This window comes from Citrus sinensis, chromosome 1 (genome assembly GCF_022201045.2).
Source record: "Citrus sinensis cultivar Valencia sweet orange chromosome 1, DVS_A1.0, whole genome shotgun sequence".
Taxonomy (NCBI): Eukaryota; Viridiplantae; Streptophyta; class Magnoliopsida; order Sapindales; family Rutaceae; genus Citrus; species Citrus sinensis.
Genome location: NC_068556.1, coordinates 6747687 through 6773120, shown reverse-complemented (window position 1 = coordinate 6773120; position 25434 = coordinate 6747687). Strand labels below are relative to the sequence as shown.

Sequence of the window (25434 nt, the reverse complement as noted above, 5' to 3'; positions counted from 1 at the left end):
CAAAATTTATATTTTTAATCCAAAAGTTCTTTTAAGAAAAGTCATGATTTCTAACTTTTCCTCGAACACCTTTTGAGAAGTTATTTTCTTATTTATTACACTTTTCATAATTCCTAAACTAATATTAAATTAACAAAAGAACAAAAAAAATATTATATCTATATCAAAACCCTTAAACCCTATTTCTTAAGTGTTTTTCTTATTTTGCCTCTTCATTGTTCAATCCAAAACAAAACAAAAAACAAAAAAACAAAAGGAGCACAATAACCATACCAATCTTCTTTCAAGTAAGAATCTCTTTTGTAATCTCATGTTTTGATTTGCATCTTATTTTTAAATTTTTAATGTGTGTGTGTGTGTTGATTATACGGAATTATACAGAATTATACGGAAATTTCATGCTTTGATTCTTTGTCAATTTGGTTATGCTTTATTTAATTATTTTTTGAAGTAAATTTATAAAGTTGACTTGGAACGAAGAATAATGTTTTGCAAATTAGTGGAATATGGAGTAGAAGTTAAGTTGCCGAATTAAATTTAATTAATTTTTTATTATTAATTTATAAAGTTTTTGTTTATTTCACCTGGGTTTTTTTTTCATGTGGGCATATAGAAGTGTTGTTGTTCAGAATATAAAGTGATGAATTGCATTTAGTTTGAATTATTCAGAATGAAAAATATTGTTTGACATGCATATCATATGACATGCATGTGTTGTAACAAGTAACTGAAATTAAAGTTACAACAATTGATATTTAATATTTTGAAGATATCGGTAGTTGTGGCATCAAATACTGCCGAATTGTTTTATATTCTTTTGTGTTTATTGATTTTTCTATTATTCTTGCTTTGATTTGTTGTTGTTAATATGTCTATTGATAAATATGTATTACCCTTAACTAGAATTAGATGGCAACTGATGGTGTCTCCCTAAGTAAATCCAACGTTATTTAGGATCCAAAATCACATGAAATTTGGGTTAATTTGGTAATAGAAGTAGAACACATTTAAGTAAGTAAGGTTGGACCAATCTTATAGAAAATTTCACAGCGGCAACCAATAAAAATTATGATCGAAAGCAACATAGGAATCGTTGGGATATTGTGAAGATAGAGTGGCAGATATGGTATGCATTAGTGAGGGGAGAAACAGGGCTAGGTTGGAATGTAGAGAGAAACAATAAAAGCTACAAATGAATGGTGGGAGGCAAAGTTACAAGTAGGTTATTTAAATTCAAGTTATTTTAAGTTTAATTCATGTATTAAATTTTTATGTCACTAATTCTAAAATTATAATAACAGAAACACCCAGAAGGTGCAAAATTTCAGATTAAGGGCCTAGACCATGCTTTTATGTTAGATGAATTATTTCATGATGTTACAGCAACATAAGCAAAAGCATGGGCACCAACTTCTGGTGTAACACCTCCTTTATGCAATCATTCTAGTTTTGGAAATATTATTGAGGATGATATTGCTCTGATGGATAGTGCAAATTTTGAAGAAGTTAACCATGATGAAATAGGATGTAGTAACCGTTTGGAAAAGATTCCACCAAGAAGAAGCAATTAAAAAAAGCTAACAGGAAAATAACTATTTCATCTAAGTTGACCAAACAACTTAATGAATTTTGTGAGACAGTTAAGAATAATGATTCATATATACGTACTGATCCTCCTAGTTGTAGTGTTTAGGAGGTTCTCGACAAGTTAGTTACACTTCTAGGATGCCAACCAATGTCTCATTTATTCGAGTTGGGCTTTCATTTGTTTAGAAAAAGGTAAATAGAGAGATTTTTGTTGGTTTTAGTGAGCCGGAGTATCAACTTGAGTGGTTAAAGGATCAACAAGATGACATCTGAAATTGAGAAACTATTTTGTACTAGTATTTTTATGTTAGTTCTTTTTTAATTAAGTTTGTGCTAGTGTTTTTGTGTTACTTTGGATTAATGTATTATTTCAGGATTTTTTTAAATTTGCAACAACTTTTATAAACCATCTTTGCTATTATGTTATCATTTGACGATGAATATATTTTTTTTTGGTTGACTCTCTTGTTTTGTCTGATTCAAAGCTAAAGTTGTAAGATTTGTCATTTCCTTTTTAGATTTCATTTTTATGTTTTACAGAAAAAAAAGGCAAATCAAGCTTGGTATTTTTTCTTTAGATATCAGTCATTTTGAAAACTCTCTTGATTAGAGGTGGCAAAAAAGCCCGGGCCGGCACAGTCCAGGCCCGCTGGCTTAAAGCCCAGCCCGCAAGGGGTTGGACCTGGATATGGGCCCAAAAAATGTAAAGCTTGCATAAGTTAGGCTTGGACAAGGGCTTAGCAAAAAAAGTTCAGGCTTTTAAATTTATTTGAAATTAAAAAAAAAACTCAAAATACTAAATTAATTTAATTTTTTATATTAGTATTTCTTATTTATTAGTTCATATTACTAATATTTTATGTATTGGACTATTAATCTATTATATATTAGATAATTATATTGAATTTAAATTTTTTTTCTTAATTAAAAAATATTTTATAATTAATTAAAAAGCTCAATCCCAACCCGAGCCTGACCCAGGCCCAAAGGACGGGCTTTTGAATGTCCTAAACTTTGTTTGAATAATGTGGGCTTGGGCCTCGGCTTTGAAAAGCCCGGCCCAAGCCCATAAATTGCCACCCCTACTCTTGATTAAGGCTATTTATTATTTTCTATTTTGTATTTGTTACAGAATGTCATCAAGTGTTTCAGATGATGACACCAATTAACAATATTTGGAACAAGTAGCTAGAAATGATAAGATGTTTGATGAAATTATCCTAGTTGTTGCAAGAACAATGGTATGCTATCACAATAATTTTTTAGTTAAAGAGCCATGTAGAAATTCTCCTTATACAAGATGAAAATTTATTATGGAGGTACTTAATGTCAATGATCGACGTTGCCATGAAATGTTTTGGATGGAAAAGTATGTGTTTTGCAAATTGTGGGATAGATTAAGAAGTTATGGTTTAACAACTACTAGAGGTGTGAACTTGGAAGAAGTCATAGGTATGTTTTTTATGATCTTAGGGCAAAATCTTGGAAATCGAATGGTTCAAGAATAATTTCAACATTCAGGTGAGACTGTGAGCCGTCAATTTGAACATGTTTTAAAAGTAATGATGAAGTTAGCTAGTGAATAAATTAGAGTGCCTAATAATTTTAACGAAACTCCACAATACATTCGACGAAATCCAAAGTATTGGTCATACTTTAAGGTAATTTGTACATATTTTTTTAATTCATGACCAATATATTTATATAAATCATTTTAGTTTCTTGTATTAATATATTACATTTTAGGATTGTATCGGAGCTATTGATGAGACTTATATTTTTGCTTTACTTCCGGTGGATGAACAAATTCCATACATTAGTAGAAAAGGTATTCCTACTCAAAATATAATGGCAGCATGTGATTTTGACATGTTATTTACATTTGTGCAGCCTAAATGGGAAGGAACTGTACATGATACTTGTATATTTCTAGAGGTATTGAAAAATTATGATGTAAAATTTCTTAAACCACGAAATGATAAGTTCTTCACTTTGTAAGTGTTATTGTACTTTTTTGTTTACTTTTTTTTAAAAATAAGAATAATTAATTTTGTTCTAATTTGTAGGTAAATATTACTTGGTTGATGGGGTTATCCAAATATGAAAGGTTTTCTGGCTCCTTATAAAGGAGATAGATATAATCTTCTTGAATTTCGCAGTAGTGGCCTACTAATAAATAGTCGAGAGGCATTCAATTTTGCACACTCATCATTGCGTAGTATTATTGAACATACCTTTGGAGTATGGAAGGCACGGTGGAAAATTTTACAATATATGCCTAATTTCAAATTTGATAAGCAAGTAGTTGTTGTTGCCACATCAATCGCTCTACACAACTTTATAAGGAGAGAGATTATTGCAGATTTAGAGTTCGAGTCTTATGAGGGAAAAGAATATTATATTCCAGATAATGAAGAATCATCAACTAACATTAATGTTGATAAAAATGAAGTGAAATGGGAGTTGTTCGTGAAAATATTGTTAGGGAACTTATGCTTAGATAAACTTAATTTAATTATTATTTTTCTTTTTTTATAAAGAAAAACAGTACTTTAATTTGTAAAAGTTTAACTAGATTGATTAAATAATTATTTTGTTTGTCATTAATTTTTAAATTTGATAAGTATTTGTTAGACTCAAATATTGAATGGTATTAATGACTTTATAATAATTAAAATATATTTTTTAGATGGTCATCCAAACACTTCAAAAAGAACTTCTCATTAAAAAAAAAACTTTTATTATGGTAATCTAAACATTAAAAATAAGTTAGAATTTTTATTTATCTTTTATTTTTAAGTAGAAACAAAACTAAAAGCAATTAGGTGATACCATTATTTTATGTTTTCCAACCATTGATAATTTAGCCAAAAGGTAGCAAATTTGAATAAAAAGTCTTATATCTAAAAGGACCAAAATAAGGGAGCCCCTATGATACATTGAATGTACCATACATAATTCACAAAAACCATATAAATTGTGGGACTCATATAATTGCGTGGTTCTTATTGATTGTGTATGATACATTCAATGTAACATAGCAAAATCCCCATAACAATAAAGAAAACCCATGATTGCCTTGCTCTACGTGGGAATCCAAACCATCGAAAGTGAAGGGCTTTTATGTAATTCCGACTCGTCAAACTTATTACAATTTACAAATTGTAGCCATATCAATGTTATACCGAGCTCTCTCCAAGACTCCAACGGCCACACATGGCCTCCTCTTTAACCGTAAACACACTGCAGCAGCAAAACCAACTCTTCTCACTCACTCTGTGTAAGTCCTCGCCACCTACTCTCACTGTCTTCAATTTCCAATTTTTATCTCGTTTCTTAAGTTCTTCACCTCCTAAACGCACACCACTCCTCGTATTTAAAGCACATGTTAGGAACACGCAAGCAAAGTTGTCCACAACAGAAACAGAACATGAGACTTCAACTGTCACTTTGAGAACTAGAAAAGGAACTGCTTCTGGGGCTTCTTCTTTAGGAACTAGAGACAAAAGAGTTGATTCAGCAGGGGAGGAAAAGGATGGAAAGAGGCTCACAAAGGATAATAACAGTAGAAAGAACTTTGCTTTTCTGAAAAGTAGAGAAATGAGTTCTGGGAATTCTTCTTTGAGGTCTAAAGATAAGAAGATAGGGATTAAATCTTCAAAAACTGTGAACAGAGAAGTGGATAATCAAAAAATGGAGCAGAGAACCAACGATAGTGGTCAGTATAAGGTTAGAGGGATAACTGATGAGAAAGGGTCTAAGAAAAGTAAAAAAGATCGATCGGAACAATTTCAGTTGAGAGTTGAGTTGGATATGTGCTCAAAGAGAGGAGATGTAATGGGTGCGATTCGATTGTATGATAAAGCTCAGAGGGAAGGAATCAAGTTGGGGCAGTACCATTATAATGTGCTTCTGTATCTCTGCTCCTCTGCTGCTGTTGGTGTTGTAAAACCTGCTAAAAGTGGGAGTGGGATGCGAACTTTAGATACGTTTGAAGTCTCAACTATGAACTCTACGGAGCTAGGTGATTCAAGAGATATGGATAACAATGGGCAATTGGATTATGGTAGTAGTCCGATGATTGATAAACTGGAGTCAAACTCTAGTTATAGGTTTGATGACTTAGATAGCACTTTCAATGAAAAAGAGAACTTAGGTCAGTTTTCTAATGGCCATATGAAGCTAAATTCTCAACTTTTAGATGGACGGAGTAATCTAGAAAGAGGTCCTGATGATCAGTCACGCAAAAAAGATTGGAGCATTGATAACCAAGATGCTGATGAGATTCGCTTAAGTGAAGATGCCAAGAAGTATGCTTTCCAGAGGGGATTTGAGATCTATGAGAAGATGTGTTTGGATGAGGTCCCAATGAATGAAGCAAGCCTGACTGCTGTAGGTAGAATGGCAATGTCAATGAGTGATGGTGACATGGCATTTGATATGGTGAAAAGAATGAAGTCACTGGGGATAAATCCTAGATTACGTTCTTATGGTCCTGCTCTTTCTGTCTTTTGCAATAATGGAGATGTTGATAAAGCATGTTCTGTTGAAGAACACATGTTAGAGCATGGCGTATATCCAGAAGAACCTGAACTGGAGGCACTCTTAAGAGTAAGTGTAGAAGCTGGTAAAGGTGACAGGGTGTATTATTTGTTGCATAAATTAAGAACAAGTGTAAGGAAGGTATCACCCTCAACTGCAGATGTAATTGCAAAATGGTTTAACAGCAAGGAGGCTGCCAGATTAGGGAAAAAGAAATGGAATGAAAGTTTGATAAGGGACAAAATGGAAAACAAAGGTGGAGGCTGGCATGGGTTAGGTTGGTTGGGTAAAGGTAAGTGGATTGTATCACATACAACAGTTGGAGGTGATGCATTATGTAAGTGTTGTGGCGAAAAGTTGGCCATTATCGACCTTGATCCAATTGAAACAGAGAAATTCGCTGAATCAGTCGCATCTATAGCTATAAAGAGAGAGAGAAATTCAAGCTTTCAAAAATTTCAGGTAACAAAGTCCCTTGTTTATGCAGATCTAATTTTTATATATGAAGGGAGAAGACTGATCTTGTTACCTGCAGAAATGGCTTGATTACTATGGACCGTTTGAAGCAGTGGTCGATGCTGCTAATGTAGGTCTTTACAGCCAGAGGAATTTCAAACCAGCAAGGGTAAGTTACATAATGGCTTAAAGAATGGAATGCACAAGCTTCAATGTTTGCTCTATACTTTGATGAATGTTATGGTGTTTTCTTTTGTGGTGGATATGTTAGGTCAATGCAGTGGTCAATGGGATACGCCAAAAGTTTCCTTCAAAGAAATGGCCTCTCATAGTTTTGCACAATAGACGTATAACCGGACACAAGATGGATCAACCAGTAAATAGGGCATTGATAGAGAAGTGGAAAAATGCTGATGCACTTTATGCAACACCTACTGGATCCAATGATGATTGGTGAGAAATATATTTCTAGGGAATGGATGATCACAAGAAAGTTTATATTTCTATATTCAGATCAATTATCTGTGTAATTAGCTAGCTAATTGGTGAAATCATTTTTTTGGTGCATGAGTATTAAGCACCATGGATAATAATGTGTGCTTCAGGTACTGGTTATATGCAGCTATAAAGTTTAAATGCTTACTTGTGACTAATGATGAGATGAGAGATCATACATTTCAACTTCTGGGGAATGACTTCTTCCCCAGATGGAAAGAAAGGCACCAAGTGAGTGAATCTCTTCTTTAATGCTAGTTTTATTGTTAAATTTCCAATAATCTTATAAGTACAAAGTCTGCATATCTAAATGATGATCATTTTTGTTACCAATCATACTCATTTTCTGGTGTGATCCTCTGGTACCATTGTCCTAACAAGGCATCTGTCCATTCCTAATGTAAGGTGCGTTTCAGTTTTTCTGATGCTGGCCCAGAGTTCTATATGCCTCCTCCTTGCTCTGTCGTTATTCAGGTGAGAACCACTTATTTGTTGGCACCTTTTTCTGTTGATCAACATATAAACAATAAATAAAGGGGAATAAGTGTGGATGTGTCAGTTGAAAGGTTTCGCAAGATAGAGGTATGAATACATCTAATGGAATAGCACTTTAACAGGAATCAGAGAAAGGAAACTGGCATATTCCAATTGCATCCAAACAGGATTATGACGACGAGGAAAGGAGATGGTTATGTGTTACACGTGCTAACTCCCATATGAACAGGCAAAATTCTTATTCCAGTCCCAAAGGTATCACAGTTTCGTATTAAATAATATACTTCGGATATATGGATCAAGAACAATTGTTTATGAACTCATTGGATTATAACATTCTATTGAACTCATCTTCAGGATAAGCTGTCATGTTGTTTGCTACTGAGTTTAGGTTAGCCTGTATCCATCTGACAAAAATAGTTTACTTGTAAATGGTAGATCTGCAGCCTCTTGACCATAACAAAGGACAAGCAAGTTCATCTACTCGAGCAGATGCTAAGACAAAGTCACATTCATCAAATGATAGCCCCTCTGTAAATACAAAAAGGCCAGCTCGGAAGATGTACAAAAATCTAAAAAACATTTTGTCGGCATCGGTGTTATCAAATCATCAATCAGTACTATCAAAGATTGAGGCTGCGGAGGAACTCGGTGACTGTGTTATTGATTTTGAAATATGAAATAAATGGTTATGTTCTTAGGGTCCTTGAATGATGTTAGGAAACAAGAGAAATGAACTCCTAGTCAGAATCTTCCTGTACAGATATGAAGACCTATAGCTTGCTTTCTGTTTCAAACTTTTTACCATTACAACCACAGGTTCAATTGTTCAAGGTAGGAATTTTGTTCGAGATAAAGGAAGTCCTCATTTGTACCTTCTTCCTGTAAGTCTGGATGATAATTTGTGCCTGCGGTTATAGAAATTTTTGGCTGATTATCTTTTCTTAAAATTACTCCAGATATTATTGACACGGATTGTAATATTTAACATGGTAGATAAGATTCCTTCATCGTCTTCCAGTTTAAGTGACCACACAGGTGGATCCTTGGTCACTGTGTACCCTGTGCTGCGATGCTCTTAATTTCTGTCTCTTCAAACGAACCTCATTCTATGATAATACAGATTATATTGCCAGAAAAAATGAAGAAGCACATTTTGTATTAAAAAAAAATATGAATGTATTTCCCCTTGTTATTCTAGAAATAGAAATGTGGGTAACTTTACTTTTTTTTTTGAACGATTGTGCAAAAAGGAAAGACATTTACAGTTATTATGGCTGATAAAAGCTTCTCTCTCTCATGTATGAGAAGTGAAAAAAGGCTCAACTTGAAAAGTTCCTATTCTTAAGAATAGCCCCTTTGTAGAATTGCTTATAACAATTGTGCTTTCTATAATTTAATTTCTTTAGTGAACAGATCAAATAAAAAAAAAACAAAGCCAAAAGGTAGAGAGAAAGTGTATTGTAATCAGTAAATTTTGAATAGAATGGAAAGTGAGATACAACGTGCAGGTGTGTGACGCTAGATCATGTTGTCAGTAAGCAATGGGCCAGGGGTCAACACAAAATCACGGGAACACAATGCCTTTTGTCAGGTTTCTCTTTTTGTAATTGTCCTTAGCTAGAGGTTGTCTGAAAGAATCTCAAACTTAAATGGCTTTGTTCTCTGCTTTGTTTCTCTTCTTCAAAGTGATAATATCACGAGCCTCCAGTTGCCCATATCTCTTATTAGCAATTCTAAAAAAGGCAGATAAAGAAAGATAAGAAGAGCAGTACCATCCTTTCACTGTTACTTGAAAGCACATACAGAATGCATATCTCAGAATTATCTACCGAGTCTGATGAAGTTTTTCGGTTCGACAAGTCTCTCCGGGTCTGTTTAGTTTTGCTAGTTTGAAAACTTTTGTTTATCTTGTGAGTAATCAGTTGCGTTAAACTTTCTCTTTTTTCTTCCCCCTGGTTCCAGGAACTGAAAGACTTGCGGTCGCAGCTTCATTATGCTGCTGATTACTGTGAATCAACATTCTTGAATGCCAAAGAGAAGACGACGTAAGTTTCCATAAATATATATCTGCGTCGGTTTGAAATATCTATACAAACAGTGACGAAATTGTTGTGCATGGCAGTGCGGTGGAGAATACAAAAGAGTACATATGCAACGCTTTAATCACCGTTGTTGATCATCTGGGAAACGTCTCCGCTAATCTTGATAACTGCATTCCTAATAGTAATGCGTATTCTGAGGCGGAGCTTCGAATCAACTCCCTCAAACAAGTCAGACTAGTTTATGGCGTCTAATTTGAGTTGTAATACCTGATAGTTTTGTTTTAGCATTTGTATGAATGTCGTTTTGCTTGGTGTTTGTATTATTCAGAGGCTTCTCTCATGTGAGCTGTATGCACACAAGCTTGCTCTGAACAGAGTTAAGTGGAATGTAGTTCTGCCAAGATATCACCGGCGTTATTTGTCAGCACGTAATTATTCATAATCACCTCTTTGTTTTAAAAAGATTAGAAGTTTCCTGTTTCTTTTTGAGCTTTTAATTCAATTTCTTTTGTTTATCCTGATCAGCAATCGAGGATGTTGGTAGATCAAATGAGAAGTCTGGATACCAGGGACCTTCTGCACCATCGTGGTTAGTTATATCAGTCAGGATGTTTACCTTTGTTTCACAAATTGATTTCATCAACATAATATTTATGTTTTGGCTTTCCAAAATGATGAAATTCTTGGTCCAATGCAGGGACTGCAGGTTTCCGAGTAATGCAAAAATCACAGATAAGCAAGAATTTGACATACAGGATGTGCCACTTTTCATGTATACGTTCGCTGACAAGTCATCTGCAATTAAGAATCTACCATCGAAGAATTCTGTCGACAAATTCAAAAATTCTGTCGTCGAATGTGATCCTAATTTAGCATCAGGTAATATTTTGCCAATCTGGTTTTTGATGCTGAGATACCAATGCTCTGATATTGTTTGCATTCTTTGATATAATAGCTCGCGTACTTTTGCCTGTTCGAGATGGCATCTCAATTCTGGCTAAAGGTCCAAATCCCATTTTTCATTTCCAGGTTAGTTTCGTGTGTGTTATAGATATGTGCGTGTGCGTTGTGCAATCTTTCAATAAGCATCTCCCTGTTCTTAATATTACATCATTGTTTGTTTACTTGCAGCTGGGTAATCGGAATCCTGGACGCAGGAGCTTACGCAGATCATTTCAGAGCACTGAAATCATGTCACTTATTCGGAGAACTAAAAAGAACAAGATGAAAGTTTAAAAGCAATCAAGCTTTTGCCATTTGATCTAATCCGTGGCTTGCTTTTTATGGCTTTCTTTGCATAAAATTTAAGACCAGTTCTTCGATGATATGCTGTTCTTCTAAATTTTTAATATAATCTCATATGTATAATTTTAGTGAGTTTTATCTTTGGTTAATGATAATTAATGAGATCCCCAAAATCACATAGTTGAAAAATTAGAACTCTAAATCTGGCTTGGGCTACCTATTTTAAAATTGAAGTTGAGCGACTGTAATTTAAGAGTTACAATATTAAAAAAGTGTTTGATAAATACTAATTGTTATAGTTCATAAATTAAGTTTATTTGATTTTATTAATTTTATCAAAGTTATTATTTAAAAATTATATTTATTATATACTATTAATTTTTATTTTATTATTATAATTATTTATATAACAGTTGTAGTTTAAAAATGACAGCATTTCAATACTAAAAATGACAAAAAAAAATCAAAAGTAGGTTTATTTTGGGTTTGTATGTTGTACTATTTTATAATCTAAATTAATTAATCTATGAGAGTCATTTCTCTCAAAATAAAAAAAATAAAAAACCAAGAAATTGTTCTTTGTATTAGGGAAGGGCACGGTTCGGTTTGGTTCGAATCGAGATGGAGCAAAATCGATTAAATTTAGTTATTTTATAAAAAGAACCGAGTAAGAATTGAATACAATAAAGAACCGAATATAAACCGATTCATTCGCTTCGATTCGGTTTTTTTACTTTCGAGCTTATTAGATTTATTTTGAATTCTAAATTTTTAACTCATTGGGCCTCAGAATAACTTTTCTCAACAATCAGTTCATCATAGTTTCATTACAAATACTAACAAAGTAATAATAAATACAAAGTATTCAAAACACATTTATCACTATTGTCTTACTAACTATTACTAACAAAATATGAAATATTAAGATTTAAGAATACAAATTTAAACTCTAATATTCCATCTAAATAAATATAAAATTATAAAAAATAAATAAAAATAACAATAGTTACAACACAATAAAAATAATAATTGTGTGTGAGTAGATTCATTGTAATCATTTCGCTTTTTCTATGCCTTACCCTTTTTTGCCCAGTGCTACTCTGTACACGAGTTTTGACAGAAATAGCGCCTGAATCACGGACTGGAGATCTAGAAGAAGTAAAGTTGGGGCCCACATTCAAACTTTTTGCTTTGGCTTGGCCCTCACGTCAAAAGAAGAGAAAACTCCCACGTGGGGCCCGACATTTAAAACATTCTTCAACATCTCAATACTCGCGAATACAATTCTAAAATGCGCCCATTGTAACCGCCTACAGTTAAACTAACCAAACCACTCCGAGGCCAATACTATATTAAACCCAAACATAATTTTCTCTTCACATTTTTTTCCCCCACAAACTCTCTCATTTCATTGATTTCTTGAAAGAAATTTAATGGATTCTGAATCAGTGTTTGGAAAGATTGTTCGTGCTCCTGAAGATCCCATTCTAGGGGTATGTTATTATTTCCTCTGATCAAATTCGTCTTTTGATTCACTGTGATCAAATTTGATTTTTCTGATACTTCGTGATGAAGCCACGTGTTTTCAATTTTAAGTTCGATCGCGTTGTATGCTCTACGGATCAAATCATACATGTCTGATTTGATCACACTAATATCTGCTAGCGTATAAGCGAAATCACCTGCGTTGTTGTTCATTGCTTAATCTGTATAGTGATCCCTGGTCTTGGTGATGTCATATTGTTATGTGTATTAGTGTTGCTTGCATTTTGATTTATAAGAAGCTTAGTCGTCGAGTCCTTAATTTATTTGTCGTATAGTTTGCCTTTTGTCAGTAGTTTATAATCATTTGATATTCCTAGCAAAAATATAGAATTTAATAGCTGAACATGATTTTTAAAGAGATTTTTTTTTCCCTTTTAAAGGCAAAAGACAAACAGTTAAAGACGAACAAGATGGTGCCAATTTTGATTGTTTTAGAAACTTTGTTTGTTATTTTGCTTGTTTTCTCACTATTGGTATTGGTAATGTTTGAGCGGCTAGGTCACTGTTGCTTATAACAAGGATACAAGCCCAGTCAAGTTGAACTTGGGTGTTGGTGCTTACCGAACTGAGGTACTTTTATTTTGCTTATGCAAAAAATTGCCAAATGTAAATTATGTCTATGTTGACGTTGTATATATAGTATATTGATCCATTGATGGTATGACAGGAAGGGAAACCTCTGGTTCTGAATGTAGTGAGAAAGGCAGAGCAGCTCTTAGTGAATGACCAGTAAGCTACTGGATTTTTTTGTTGTTGTTTCTGTTTGTTATTTCACTTACTTGAAAGTGATCTTTGACGTCTGCTTTACGTGTTCTACAGGTCACGGGTCAAAGAGTATCTTCCCATTGTTGGACTTGTGGATTTTAATAAATTGAGTGCAAAGCTCATCCTTGGTGCTGACAGGTAATAATGATTTTGTAATATGTTGAGCTTATAGATTTAACAGTGAGGGAATGATCTGGATAGACACAGGGACTCAATGGATATTTATGTAGTATTTTGTATGCTGCTCAAATTGTGTGTTGGGTTATTTAGCTGTATTGTACATTTTTCAATTGAGTTATTGCAACATGTTCATGATGCTGTACAGCCCTGCGATTAAAGACAACAGAGTGACCACCGTTCAGTGCTTGTCTGGCACTGGTTCTTTGAGGGTTGGAGCTGAGTTTCTGGCAAGGCATTATCACCAAGTACTGATCTTTATACATTTTTTTCTAACTTTTTCTTTCACCTTTGCAACTACTACTATTGCTGAATCATGAAGATAGCTAACTTGCCTACCTTGTTTCCCAGCTTACCATATATATTCCACAGCCAACATGGGGAAACCATCCCAAAGTTTTCACTTTAGCAGGATTGTCTGTGAAGACCTACCGCTATTATGATCCAGCAACACGTGGGCTAAACTTCCAAGGTGAGCCCTAATATCAACGACCATCTCTCTTTTTGCCAATTATTTCTTTCTCAGTTGTTTGTGCACAATACAGGTCAAATTTTTTTGGATTTATCCTATAGAGTTACACTATTTGAAAAACTAATAGATTAATGATATTAAAGTCTTTATATTATCGTCTCTGCTTACCAGCAAAAATTCCCTTTTAATAAATTATTTTTAGCTTTGAATTCTGATTCTTAAGAGTTCTCTTTGTTTTATGGCCCCATCTCTTTAGTTACTCGTTATAATTAGTACCGGAAAATTCTGATAGCAATTGTGGTGAAGCGAGGTGTTGCATGGCTTTCACAAGACCTGTACTAAAAAAGTTTGGCATGTTGGATACTTGTATCCTTTAACGTCCTGCTTTCTTACAGACAGTTACAGGAGAATATGTCTTCATTAATCTTAAAAAAAAATATATTGTTGTATTTTGAGGTTACCCATGCTAAATTTGGTATGAAATTTGAAGCATTGCTCATGAGCTTGATGGTTGTCTGGCCATCTATGGTTTTTCTATGAGTAAACAAGCACATTTAGTATACATATTTGATATTATAAATGTACATGCACTTGTATATGTATTATCTCACATGTAGACTTTTTAGAGTTTCAATATCTGACTCTTCATGTTTCTGCTAGAATTTGGCATTTTGTTTCTAAGTCTACAAATCATAGGCAGTGTGAGACTTTTTTTTTTGTTTTCTCCCAAAATTTAGTTTTATAGTTCCGTTGATATTTGTGGTTATCAGGCTTGCTGGAGGATCTTAGGGCTGCACCATCCGGAGCTATAGTTCTTCTTCATGCATGTGCTCATAATCCAACTGGTGTTGACCCGACCCTTGAGCAGTGGGAGCAGATCAGGCAGCTGATGAGGTCAAAAGGATTGTTACCTTTCTTTGACAGTGCTTATCAGGTAATTGGAATTTGGCATATGGTGGAGTCCAATATAGTGGAGTCCAAACCCAAAACAGTTCAGAATTTGAATATGGATCGGCAATTGAGTATGATCAATCATATATAACTGCTAGGTTATAGCACAGTGACCAATAAATGAGTTTTGACATTCCAGGGTTTTGCAAGTGGTAGCCTAGATGCAGATGCACAATCTGTTCGCATGTTTGTGGCAGATGGTGGCGAATGCCTGGTAGCTCAGAGTTATGCGAAAAACATGGGACTCTATGGGGAACGTGTCGGCGCCCTCAGCATTGTAAGCCACTAAGCTTCTAAGTATAAGAGTATGTGTTTTTAACTATGAATTAGTGAAATATTGAACATTTGATCCAGTTAGACTAAAGTTTCAAAAGAGAGAATAATCATCACAAACATCCAGTGATTTTTCCCCCCCTCTCAAAGGATGTAAAAACATCCCTTGAGGTTTCCATAATATGGCTTATCTCTTGTCTGGAATTTGGTGCATGCAACTCATATTGAAGCTAAAACTTTTGGCATACAAGTTTTTTGTTTACGCTAAGTGGGCCACACTTAGGGGAGAATTTTGCTGATATTGCGACCTCATAAGATGTGATTATTAATATTGCTGAACTGGTGCAGAGGTTATCACAAATGCCCACCATGTTAATCACTACAATTATTTGTTATTCTTTTTATGTCAACTGAGTGTTGACTGAATATTGATCTCTGGGTGCAAGTTGTTAATACTAGTATTCTACAGGTCTGCAAGACAGAAGATGTGGCAAGCAGGGTTGAAAGCCAGTTGAAACTCGTGATTAGGCCCATGTACTCTAGTCCACCTATTCACGGGGCCTCTATTGTGGCTACAATTCTCAAGGACAGGTAAATACTTTTGTTTGTGTGACTGCACAAACTTGTACTTAGAAAATTACTGTATGTACATTTTCTGATTTTCGGAATGGTATTGGTTTGATTTGTTGGATCAATCTATTTGATTTTGGAAGTATGACAATTACCCTTTTTTAGGCTCTATCTTTATTTTTTGCTCTTGGATTCATTCTTTCTTGCAGCACTATGTATAAAGAGTGGACTCTTGAACTGAAAGCGATGGCTGACCGGATTATAAGCATGCGTCAGCAACTATTTGATGCTCTGTCTGCTAGAGGTTTTGTACCTATCTGAATTTATGCTTTCTTATGTTCTGTTGGATTATACTCTAGCATTCAAGGCTAGTAATTTGGTTTAGTCAATGTCCATAATATATCTCAACTTAGCAAAGCCTTAAATTTAAGAATTCAGGGATCTGGTGCCTTTCTTAAACATCATTGTCAGAAGCCAGGCACTTCTCTTTTTTGTTTCTGCTGATATTACCCTTTAGCTTCAGATAGAAAGTAAGACTTGTTTCTTTGACTGCTATAACCTTTCGCATGCATTTGATGCCCCCACACTGTACTGTATTGAAATATATTTTATTAGGATGTATGTTTGAGGGTGTATTAAATTAAGTAGCAATGGTAGACTGTATATTATATTATATTATATTAATGTTTGGATTTATAAAAATAAAATTATCACCAGTGGCCGCCAATAACCAGCCTTTTAAGTGTCTAAGTTTAATTTAATATCATTAGAATTCTTGTTGTCATAACGATACAAGTGTCATCGCTATGGAGCTTCCTTTTTTTATATTTGTATTGTTGTGAGTTCTAGCAACTGAGGATTTCAATGATACTAAATTTAAAATCAAAGGCTATTGGAGTATAGTGGTGGTAGCAGCTGACAAAAAAAAAATAGCGGTCAATAGTTGGCAGCGATTAACAATTTACTGTCCTTTATTATCAAATATTAGTTTAATCAATTTTTTATTAACTTAAATTAAATAATAGTAAAAAAGGGTTACCTACACTTGCTCATATGTACAGGGAGTAGGTAGGTTATGCAAATGGCTTGGTCAAATTTTGAAATTAGACCAACCTAATGCGCCAAATATGGTGCACAATTGATACACAGTGCAGACCAGTCTAATGCTTGCTGTTGAATGCAATCATATAACCTTAGGGTGTGTTTGGTGATTAACACTAAAATGTATACATCTAATAAAGGTTAAAATTGTCATTTTGTACTTAAGAGTGTTGAATACTAAGAACTTTTTCATGTTTACAAATCCCTAATCCATTTTAGGAATAATTTATTTTAATTAGTTTTAATGTGTGATTCTTATGTTTTGTTGTAAAATCCTTGAATTCGTGAAATTTTTATGCTCGAATTGAAAAATGGACGTGAAATTTTGATTTTGGAGACCCAGTGAAATTTGAACTTATTCACGTGAAATTTGTACTTTTACAAATTAATTTATCAAATAAAATATGTGTTTTGCTTGCCAACATGAGTGGCTAGTTTATTTTTAAGCTATGATGAAGGTGAAGCTCAAGAGTTCAAATTATGGATTTAATCACTCTCTCAAGTGAGTTTGAAGTTTATTATTTTTAGTTACATGTTTATAAGTTGTATTTTGTACAGGTTATTTTTAATTTCCTTCCAAGTAAAAGTTTAGACTTAAGGTTGACGTACCAATACTGTAGTTAAAACTTTCTAATACGATTGTAGCACGTTATGTATTTAACCCCATATTTATTCATAGAGTGGCAAATAAGCACTAGATCCCAAAGTATCAAAATCGGTAACATATATATATATATGAGTATCACATCTATGATTTAAATACCAAAAGTGGATCTTGTAACCTTAGCACTTCTTTGTATTTGTTGTATTTCTTTCTTTATCTAAATATTGACTATCGGATTTTTAATTTCTCTATGATTCGATCCCAAATTCACTGGATTATATTATAACTAGACGCTCTTATACTTGGGAGTAATCAACCGCTTTTGAGTTGTGTCATTTGACAGCCAACATTAGGTTAGTTTGTACTGCATAAATGATTCCTCACCGTGTTTGGCGCACAATTTTGTTGCCTTAGGTTGGTCAAATTTTAAGGCTACATTGCATAACCAAGACCCGTTGGGTTTGAGTGTGTCTCGTAAACTTTTTTACATTATTTAATTAAAATTCATTTGTATTATTAAATAAATGTTTAATAATTACTGGAGGCAACTGTTAATTGTTGATGATGATTTTATATTTTTATTATTCAATTCAATACTACTGTAATTGAAATAATAATTTAAAATTTTAAAATATACTATATAATTCATATTACATTACTGTGTCAAATTTAATACACCCTAATACTATACAGTAAAATACATCCTAATACAATGCAAAATAGTGCGGTGCACCCATACTGTTACCTGAAGGATATTTGATTATTATGATGGTCATGTTAGGATAACACTGTTATTTAATAACTTGGGAGTTGATCACCATATCCTTTTGTCCATTTTAATTCACTAAAATTTGCATTAAATATTAGTTTTCCTTCAATTTTTTGATGCACCTTCACCTTGCTCTGCAGTTGTCTTGCATATTAGGATGTATGCTTCTGAAGGTATTATATGTGTTGGTACATCCAATCTGTTTTTTAAATGCATTTCACATTAATGTTTGGCAGGCACTCCAGGAGACTGGAGTCACATTATCAAGCAAATAGGAATGTTTACATTCACAGGGCTGAACAGTGAACAAGTTGCCTTCATGACCAAGGAGTATCACATTTATATGACATCTGATGGGTAAGAAAATCTTTCCTGAATAATTAGTGCTAAAGAAGGCCTGTGTTATTCATACTAAAAGGGCATGGGGATGAAGGGGGAGTATTGTATCTTATTCTTTCTGTTAGGTTTGTTTATTGTCTCGGGAGTTATTTACTGGATAGAAATTTTGCTGTGGGAAAGTTCTATTTTCATCTGTTTCTGTTCAGTTTTGCTAAAGCAGTTTCAAATCAGTATGGGGAAAAAAAAACTTTTTTTTCATCCAAAGAGAACATGTTAACTGCTTTAGCAACAAGCTTCTGCTTGAGGTCAACTTTATTGCTGCCTAAATGGAGCTGAGAGAAAATCCAGTTCCGATAGTACTACTGGCAGTACGAGCACTTGTTGTTTATAATTGTATTCTATAATTCTCCCATCTAATTCCCCACATCCCCCTATTTTCCAATCCATCTATTTTCTCTGTCTCTGATCCTCATTTACTTTGTTTATTTCTTATGGGATTTTCTTTACTTCCTTCTTTGCAGGAGGATTAGCATGGCAGGTCTTAGTTCAAAGACAGTTCCTCATCTTACCGATGCTATACATGCTGCTGTAACCCGAATGGGCTAAGATTAATCAGACAAGAATTCATGCCGTAAGAATTGTTTGGTTTTCAGTCACCCTCAGCAATGCAAAAATGAGTTTGTAGAACTAGAAAATGCATAAATAAAGGTTTTACATTAAGAAAATTTTGTTCTTTTGGTTTTGGTGTTGTATTCTTGTCTTTCCACCAAAACTTGACATGTTTATTAAGTAGAAGAAAAACGAAAGTTGCGATGTTATTTATTTTTGCATTTATCTTTGGGGAGATGCCATTTACATTTTTAACTCTCCTTGAAACGTTTGGTGACTATTTTATAGCTGGAGTTTTAGTTATCTTCCCCAAAAACCTTTATTATAATATAACAGCATTTCAAACCAAATGTATGATGTATTTTACTCATTATTTTTGTAGATTAGAAATCCTTCCAAGTGGTCATTCACAGCTTAGGATGATTACTTACATATGTATGCATCTAAAGGTTGTCTTGGCAAAAACTGATCTTTTGAAGTTTTGTAAAACTGATTCTGAAAATATGTTATTAAAAATACTTTTAACTCCTCACTCATACTTAAAAACACCCTTTCAACAAACACAAACTAAAATTATTATTAAATTATTAATTAAAATTTGTAACAAATTGAAAAATTTAGATGACAGATTAAATGAATTAGAAACTAATTTTCAAACCTTTACTTGGTTGACTGTCATTCTGCAATCTTGATGATTTGATTATTATTATGATACAGGAGTAAAACAATTTTAATTGCTACTGCACACAGAGTGAAATCTGTTTATAGTGATAAATAACTCCTATATAGTTATAAAAAGTTATAATTTTAATTAGGATAAATTATAAATAAGAATAAAATAATTTATAATTTTTTTTAAATTTGTCTTAAGAAATTTGTTTTTACATAATAATACTTATATGTAAATTATAAAAAATATATATGTTATGTTATATTAAAGGTTTAAGATGAAATAAAATATTTCTCTAAATCTCCTTGGAGCAACAACTTATTCTTTAGAGTTTTACCAAATTGTCCCATAATATTTATAGAATTTACATTGAGAGAAAAAAAAAATTAAAGAGAATACAAATGTTTAGACTTTTAAAATGATTTTGTATATTTCTAATCGTATAAGATTAATGTAGTGGATACTTTATATCTGTGTCACTTAGACTAAGGATAATTAAGTCAAATTAATAAGTTTTGTAATTATATCTCTACTAAGTTAAAACTAATAAAAATTAATTTGGTCCCAACACGCATTATGATGGTAGAGAGATTATACTGTAAATAAGTATTGTATGTGGAAGGCAAATAAATTTATCATGGTAGGGGGAAAAAAAGAAGAAAAAAAATAGCATGTGAAGAGTAACTAAACAATCAACAAAGCCAGAGATTTCATTTCACGTCCCAAAAGAATTGTAAATCCAATGAATACAACTCTAGACTTCCCTGTCCAGAGGTGGACGGAAGAATTACAGAAGAAACTACAAGTCACTACTAACCCAAAAGAATCCTACATACAAATACAAGTAAGTTGATATCTACACTTTGCAAGCTTTCTAACTTGTCTCAGTTCACCTGTTAGTGTTTCCTCGCCTTTTTAGCTCTTGGGAGTTTTTGATATCAATGACGAGCTGTTGGACTTCTTAGGCCACTCAAGTTTTCAAGCTTCTCTAGATAGGAAAACTTCTTTGTTGGGGCTGACGAAAGCATATGCTTCGACATGACATTTGTAGTTTCATGTTCACTTTTTACATACTTCTCCGTGTTGTCTGTGGAAAAGAGATTATCATTGTTGTCGGATTCTTCCGCATCCCAACCCATAAAATCTGAGAGCGTCTTTGAATTTGGTGTGTCTGACATGTCTTCGCCTTCTAATTTCGGGGAATCAGGGACGGGTTCTTTATTTTGAGCGAGGGAGTCAGCGTAAAGGACGTCGTCAATTCTAGACATCACTGTGTGCGCCAAGCTTTCTATTATCCTGGAATAGCTCTCCAGAATAGCCTGTCCAACGTCCTGTGTAATTACACAAGAACATACTTTTTTAAGTCATTTTAAACTAGTGAGAAAAATAAAAAAGAAACAAGATTACTTTGAATGTTGTTCTCAGTTCTTACCCTGTTGTATTGGATCTTACTTATGTCAAGAGTAGACTGCGAAATGCCTGGGAACCGCTGTTTGAGTAAGAGCAGGATGGTTTCTGCTCTCTCCTCAAAGAGCTCTCTCTTCTCCAAGCTCACAGCTGAACCCCAGGAAGATTTGCTGTCCTTATGGTGCATCTTCCTCTTCCAAATCACGATAGACGCCTCTATTCTGTTCTTAAGATCAAGCACAGCATGCTCATTCGACAAGTCCATGGTCGCAAGGAATTGTTCAGGATCAAAGTGCTCTACAGTTATGCTCTTGTAAATTGAATCACCGAGGCTTGCTCTCCCATTCTACCAAAAGGTTTAAAACATATAAAAAATGACTAACCAAATATACAGGACTATCTTAAAGATCTCGGAAGTGGAAATGTTTTTTATTTGTCTATATACCTTTGGGAGTGACTCAATGTAGCTTTCAGGGATCTCCATTTCGGATAGTACTTGAGCATTTATGGCCATGGCTGCTTTCAGAACTTGATTTACGGATTCCTTCTGAGATTGTATCCATCTTCTACCCTCTTCTGATAGCCCATTTTCGGGAACCTTAACGGTGGGAATCCACCATTTGTCCTCATGCCTTGTGACATTTTTTTCGGAGTCATCGGATTTCCCAGACGGATACCAGAATTCATTTTGGTATCCGAAGTTATCTAGAGATTCCTATTCATTTTAATTTCAACAGAGGTGAGAGTTAGCCATATATAAAGGAAAACAAGTTCGTGTACAACAGAAACTCTCTGCAAATGCAGATACTTACAATAAGCATGGCATCAAGTTTGCGAAGGGCGGGGATATCCATGTGTAGATCATTTCTTTGCCTTGTCACCATAATCTGTCAAATCATGACAAGTTATTAAGCTAGAGTCTCATAATTTCAATCCATTCCTTAATGCGAAAGGCGGAAATATGTTTATAAATACGACTCATAAGCTGTGAAAGAGATGTATTACCTCCATACTTACTCCTTCCTTGGATTTCTGTTGTGAAGGAACAAATTCAACAATGTGATCAGTTACTGATAACAGCCAATTGATTTCTTTCCTCCATCTTGCTTTTCTCTCCGGGGGCATCGGCTCTAGTTTCCTTTGTTCTCCGAAAATAGATGCTGCATTTATATTGGAACACGCAGGACAGATGAAACAACAAGAGTCAGAATTTTTATCATTAAACATTTTATTTTAGCAACAGCAATGCGTTTTCCATTTTAAATACCGGCAAGGTTTGTGATGGCATTTGACAAAGCCAAAGCCGAAGAAACACCCTTTCCACCACCTGACATGTCTTCACCTAAAAGCAGCTTTGCAAACCTTTCCTTCATCAATTCCATATCTGCACCAAAAGTACAAGATGAAAAATCAATTGAAACCTTCATTAAGACCAACCAAATAACATTTTCACCTGTGTCTTCGTGTTCGTGTTCTTGACTAAAGGGTATGATAGATGTTTATGATTCGAACCTGAGGGTTGCCTGTCGCGAGGACTAGGAAGAGGCAAAGGAGGAGCTTCATGCCTGTCCCGAGGAGTACTTGGAAGAAGGCAATAAGGAGGGCCGTCAACAGAATCTATTCTACGCGAAACAGGGCCTCTCTCCCGAGACAAAGCAAAGCTTAGCCTCTGAGCCTCCAACGACCGTTCTCCCCCTGCAGGCTTCGAGTCCTGGCTCGCAGGTAACGTCTTATCATCAGCACTCCCTCCATCATTACCACTTTCAAAGGTCACGCTGTGCACTTGTCTCCCTGGAATCTCACACATCTTTTTCAACTTAAAAGATCTCGATTTCTCAATGCTATGTCCACGGTCCAATGCTCGAACCATTGTAAACGAAAACTGTCCGTTGAATTTCTTCTTTGTTTAGCAACTAAACAAGGAAGAAATGGACATAGCACAAAGATAAGAAGAATCCCCCAACTCAAGTTACAATTAAAAAAAAAAGAACCCTTTTATTATCTGCTTCTCTTTTGTTTGGTTACAACAAATATGATGTTGTGATTTGAGACAAAATAGGAGATGGAGAAGCAGCTGTTCTCTCCTAAATAAGAATCTAAAATCACAAAGTTTGGAATTCCTACAGAGAGGAAAGCTGAAGAAGATTCAAGAAAGAAACAGAAGCCTTAAGTGGTTACTGCAGTTTCCTTATTTCCCTCCAGGAGAATGTGGGGCGCATGTTTTGAGAAAATTAAATTTTGGGGGCGGTCTCAGGATGAAATTTAACTTATAAAAACAAAGAATAATAATTGGGTTTGTTCAGTGAAATGGATGGTTGAGAGGTGAAGCTGGCAAAAAACCCGGGAAATACATTAAAAACAGAATAATAATAATAATAACTAACTTTGTGTGTTTCTTTTGAATTTACCTCTGCCGCCCTCCCCTTTTTCTCTCAGGGCTTCAACATATACTAAAGTTAATCAAAGTTATCAAATTTAGATAAAGAGTTTCAAAAATAACAAAGACTTTTAATTAAGAGGGCACAGTTTTTGTTTATTATTAAGTATCAAGAATGTGTCAACATTTCTTACTCGATCAATTAATCATAAATACTAATTAATAGTAACATCCTACATTTGGTTAATTTGTCTTTGTGTATTATTTTCTGTGTTGAGTCAAATTAGATGACTAATTAGATCTTTGTGTTGAGAATTCGGCAAAAGATTTTAACCCTTTTTTTTTAATGTTTTATTAATGAATTGAAATTCAATTCCTGAAAGAAAAAATAATAATAATAATAATTCCATACCTTGGTGGAAAATTCATGAAAACTTCAGTGGCAACTCCAAATCAGGATCCGGAGCTTCATACAATAACAACTAACAAGCATTACAAGGATCAATCACTCCTCCATCGCTGAATTTCTTTGTATATCACCGAAATTTTGATGTCGGGCAAGATACGGTTTAATTGTTTTCCAAGTTTTTTTTTTTTTAAGTTTGGACTATTTTAATAATTAGGATCATATTTGGAATGTGTTACTCAACATAATCTGATTACGATTGATTTTTCTTTAATCGAGTTAGCTTAAGAAATATGTTCAGGAAGGTCATTGTATTGTTTAAGAAGGAGTCTTTGATCCCATAAGAGTTGTATTTTAATTTTCCGAATATTACAGCACTTTATCAACGAACCGGATATACCATATCGGAAATTGAACATATATATATATATATATATACCAATCAAAATGCATAATTTATCAAATCGAATTAGAATTAAATTATCTAAAGAAAATATATTAACATTTGATGGGTGTTTGTATTTATGACAATTATAATTAAAAATAACAAAAGGGTGCACACATTTTTTATTTGGACTTTCTTTATTGTTTTCAGCTAAAATTGTTACCAATTCAATTAAGATTGAAAAACTTAAATCTATGTCTTTGATTTTTAAATGAATTTAGATTTTAGGTTAGGGCGTGCATGAGTTGGATTGGGTTGAGTTTAAAGTCAACTTTAACTTTTAATATGTTTGCTATTTATAGAAACAAATAAGATGCCATTATATTTAAATATTCACACAAAACAAACAAACAAACATGTCATTCAAAACTTTATATTCAGACACATTTAGATTCCAAACAAAAAAAGTAAATGTTACTTTTATTTAAATAGAGAGAGGTATGAATGAAAAATAAATACTATATTCCAAAAATATTTATATTAGATATGCTTATTTACTAAAATATAAAACCTAATCTCTTTATTCATTTTGATTTACAATGATATAAATATCAAATAACTATATCTATATTTTTTTTTAATAAAAAAAAACAAGATGCCACTGATATTAAACTATTAAAGTACAAAAACAAACGTGTCATCCAGACATTTGTATTTAGAACCATTCAAACTTTGGCTAATAATTAGCTTTGAAAATAATGTAATTATATATTTTAAAAAAATTAGTTTATGAAGAATCACTAACCAAATGATTTTCAAGATATGTTTAGTAAATTATTCATCTAAACACGGTGTATATGGAAATGACGACAATGAATGCTTTTATGTCTTTTTTAATAAATAACACTTAAAATTTATTTCACACTTATTTAATACAAAAATTTATTGACTTTTTATTTCCTTTTTTAGCTTTTAAAAAATTTCATTAATGTTTAGTAAGATAATTACTGTCATTTTAAAAAATAAATTAAAGCAGCAAATAAAAATTCTCCTACAAGTGGCTATTGTCGTAGGCAAAATAAAAAAAAGTTAGTCATTGACAAAACAACCGATATCATTGAATTCGATTTCTCGTTACCTATACGATGG

At 33.4% G+C, this 25434-nt stretch overlaps 4 protein-coding genes across 9 annotated transcripts; 3 read left to right on the top strand and 1 right to left on the bottom strand.

The window, feature by feature from the left end:
• The first annotated feature begins 4716 nt into the window (after positions 1–4716).
• Positions 4717–8525, top strand: LOC102622852 (proteinaceous RNase P 1, chloroplastic/mitochondrial-like). Of its 6 annotated transcripts, XM_015529516.3 has the most exons (8): positions 4717–4867; positions 4970–6591; positions 6665–6754; positions 6857–7038; positions 7164–7311; positions 7486–7554; positions 7698–7830; positions 8014–8525. In XM_015529516.3, exons 1-8 carry the CDS (start codon positions 4804–4806, stop codon positions 8253–8255), a joined length of 2550 nt encoding a protein of 849 aa, XP_015385002.1. In that variant the 5' UTR covers positions 4717–4803; the 3' UTR covers positions 8256–8525. The 6 variants fall into 6 exon arrangements, 5 of the variants coding, with proteins under 5 accessions (XP_015385002.1, XP_024953427.1, XP_024953429.1 ...); XM_025097659.2 differs by having other exon boundaries at positions 4752–6591; positions 8022–8165; XM_015529515.3 differs by having other exon boundaries at positions 4754–6591.
• Positions 8526–9145: 620 nt separating this feature from the next.
• LOC107176688 (probable protein ABIL4) lies at positions 9146–11098 on the top strand. The gene is made up of 8 exons (XM_015529506.3): positions 9146–9447; positions 9541–9623; positions 9701–9848; positions 9949–10048; positions 10146–10209; positions 10318–10499; positions 10576–10649; positions 10752–11098. The coding sequence occupies exons 1-8, from the start codon at positions 9385–9387 to the stop codon at positions 10854–10856; spliced, it is 819 nt and encodes a 272-aa protein (XP_015384992.1). The 5' UTR covers positions 9146–9384; the 3' UTR covers positions 10857–11098.
• A 1070-nt stretch (positions 11099–12168) lies between these two features.
• Positions 12169–19343, top strand: LOC102622558 (aspartate aminotransferase, cytoplasmic). Its single transcript, XM_006475582.2, has 12 exons — positions 12169–12358; positions 12909–12980; positions 13078–13139; positions 13230–13313; positions 13501–13600; positions 13704–13824; positions 14595–14758; positions 14915–15052; positions 15518–15639; positions 15828–15922; positions 18329–18449; positions 18953–19343. Exons 1-12 carry the CDS (start codon positions 12299–12301, stop codon positions 19035–19037), a joined length of 1224 nt encoding a protein of 407 aa, XP_006475645.1. The 5' UTR covers positions 12169–12298; the 3' UTR covers positions 19038–19343.
• Positions 19344–19738: 395 nt separating this feature from the next.
• Positions 19739–23538, bottom strand: LOC102610988 (rho guanine nucleotide exchange factor 8). Its single transcript, XM_006475627.4, has 7 exons — positions 22630–23538; positions 22385–22501; positions 22123–22277; positions 21930–22004; positions 21563–21832; positions 21143–21463; positions 19739–21041 (listed from the first exon to the last, which is right to left on the bottom strand). Exons 1-7 carry the CDS (start codon positions 22985–22987, stop codon positions 20649–20651), a joined length of 1689 nt encoding a protein of 562 aa, XP_006475690.1. The 5' UTR covers positions 22988–23538; the 3' UTR covers positions 19739–20648.
• Between the last annotated feature and the right edge of the window lie 1896 nt (positions 23539–25434).

What these genes read in the sequence shown, in the direction of transcription:
- LOC102622852 (XM_015529515.3), top strand. Translation starts at nt 4,804, where the DNA reads ATGGCCTCCTCTTTAACCGTAAACACACTGCAGCAGCAAAACCAACTC. An exon ending in ACTGGATCCAATGATGATTG is followed by an intron (nt 7,039 to 7,163) that starts GTGAGAAATATA and finishes ATGAGTATTAAG; the next exon opens with CACCATGGATAATAATGTGT. An exon ending in GATGGAAAGAAAGGCACCAA is followed by an intron (nt 7,312 to 7,485) that starts GTGAGTGAATCT and finishes TCCTAATGTAAG; the next exon opens with GTGCGTTTCAGTTTTTCTGA.
- LOC107176688 (XM_015529506.3), top strand. Translation starts at nt 9,385, where the DNA reads ATGCATATCTCAGAATTATCTACCGAGTCTGATGAAGTTTTTCGGTTC. An exon ending in GGACCTTCTGCACCATCGTG is followed by an intron (nt 10,210 to 10,317) that starts GTTAGTTATATC and finishes GGTCCAATGCAG; the next exon opens with GGACTGCAGGTTTCCGAGTA. An exon ending in ATCCCATTTTTCATTTCCAG is followed by an intron (nt 10,650 to 10,751) that starts GTTAGTTTCGTG and finishes GTTTACTTGCAG; the next exon opens with CTGGGTAATCGGAATCCTGG.
- LOC102622558 (XM_006475582.2), top strand. Translation starts at nt 12,299, where the DNA reads ATGGATTCTGAATCAGTGTTTGGAAAGATTGTTCGTGCTCCTGAAGAT. An exon ending in TGGCAAGGCATTATCACCAA is followed by an intron (nt 13,601 to 13,703) that starts GTACTGATCTTT and finishes CTTGTTTCCCAG; the next exon opens with CTTACCATATATATTCCACA. An exon ending in GCTACAATTCTCAAGGACAG is followed by an intron (nt 15,640 to 15,827) that starts GTAAATACTTTT and finishes TCTTTCTTGCAG; the next exon opens with CACTATGTATAAAGAGTGGA.
- LOC102610988 (XM_006475627.4), bottom strand. Translation starts at nt 22,987, where the DNA reads ATGGTTCGAGCATTGGACCGTGGACATAGCATTGAGAAATCGAGATCT. An exon ending in TCGCGACAGGCAACCCTCAG is followed by an intron (nt 22,502 to 22,629) that starts GTTCGAATCATA and finishes CTTTTGGTGCAG; the next exon opens with ATATGGAATTGATGAAGGAA. An exon ending in ACATTGAGTCACTCCCAAAG is followed by an intron (nt 21,464 to 21,562) that starts GTATATAGACAA and finishes ACCTTTTGGTAG; the next exon opens with AATGGGAGAGCAAGCCTCGG.